This window comes from Propithecus coquereli, unplaced genomic scaffold (genome assembly GCF_000956105.1).
Source record: "Propithecus coquereli isolate 6110/MARCELLA unplaced genomic scaffold, Pcoq_1.0 Scaffold62, whole genome shotgun sequence".
Lineage (NCBI taxonomy): Eukaryota > Metazoa > Chordata > Mammalia > Primates > Indriidae > Propithecus > Propithecus coquereli.
Genome location: NW_012152174.1, coordinates 2,446,194 through 2,447,352, shown reverse-complemented (window position 1 = coordinate 2,447,352; position 1,159 = coordinate 2,446,194). Strand labels below are relative to the sequence as shown.

Here is a 1,159-nt window from a genome sequence, read left to right as displayed (position 1 = left end):
CCCAGGAGTCTGAGGTTGCTGTGAGCTAGGCTGATGCCACGGCACTCACTCTAGCCTGGGCAACAAAGTGAGACTCTGTCTCAAAAAAGAAAAAAAACTAAACTAATAACTCATTTTATTAATAATATCTTATAATGAAGTTAGCACAGTATTTGGCCAATATATATTAATTCCCATCACCTTAACTAGCTTTAAATGCATGTAAGTGGTATAGTGAAGGCAAAGCAAAACAAAATAGAAATAAAGCAAGCCATTACAATATATAAAGGTTATTTACCTTACATAATAAAGCCATAGAGAACTTAAATACTGTTGTCATCTTGAGTTTAGTCAAATTACCTCAGAACTGCACTCAGTCTTGATCATATGTTTAGTTAGTAAGACAACAGGAGCCTCCATGAAGTAACTTATAAAATATTTTATATATGCAACGACAGAGAGAAGCCAAATTTACAAAATGTTAAAAATGCAATGAGCCATCAGACACCTTTGCAAGTAGGTTTTTAGCAGCTTTTTACGTATCTGAACCACTGTTTCCCATGTGCATATAAAATATAACAATTTGTATTCCTACTTTTTCTCCTCAAAGCATTGAATAACAGCAAAACAAAAGAGAAATGAAAGTAAAAGAAAAAATTTTAAATGTCCCATTGTATACCTGTCCATCTCTGCTTATCTGGACTTTCTTGTTGTCATTCCATGGATTGAGTAAATGGTGTGCAAACTGAAAGGGAAGACTTTCTTTTTGTATCCACTCCACCTTAAATACTCCTCCTAGTCCAGCTGAGCCCCAGTCCTGGCTCTTTTCCCTTCCTATCTCAGAAGACATCCTAGAAAATCCCTGTGAATAAAATAGGAGGAACGAATAGAGGTGAGGATGATATTAAAATGTCTAAATTCAATTTATCTGATAAGGCTAAGTTTTTTAACCTAAAAAAATTTAAGGTAAAGATGTAATATAAAAATAACAGATACCTAACAAAAACAAATAATAAGCTACCTATTACATTTTTTATAAAAGGATTTATTAGCAAATCTTAGAGAAAAGACCAATTTTAGCCTTCTAATATAATTTCAAATATTAACAGATGATTTCTAAATAATGTATCAACAGTTCTAAATCTACATTTATTCCAAGATAAATAAAATCTAACCATTA

General features: G+C 32.0%; 1 protein-coding gene across 1 annotated transcript in view; it reads right to left on the bottom strand.

Annotated features, from left to right (window-relative positions):
- The window catches only part of YTHDC2 (YTH domain containing 2), a 107,228-nt gene that overhangs the window by 16,788 nt on the left and 89,281 nt on the right, over nt 1-1,159 (bottom strand). Inside the window, 1 exon segment of the mRNA XM_012659509.1 lies at nt 659-841. Within this exon segment, the coding sequence (XP_012514963.1) occupies nt 659-841 (183 nt within the window).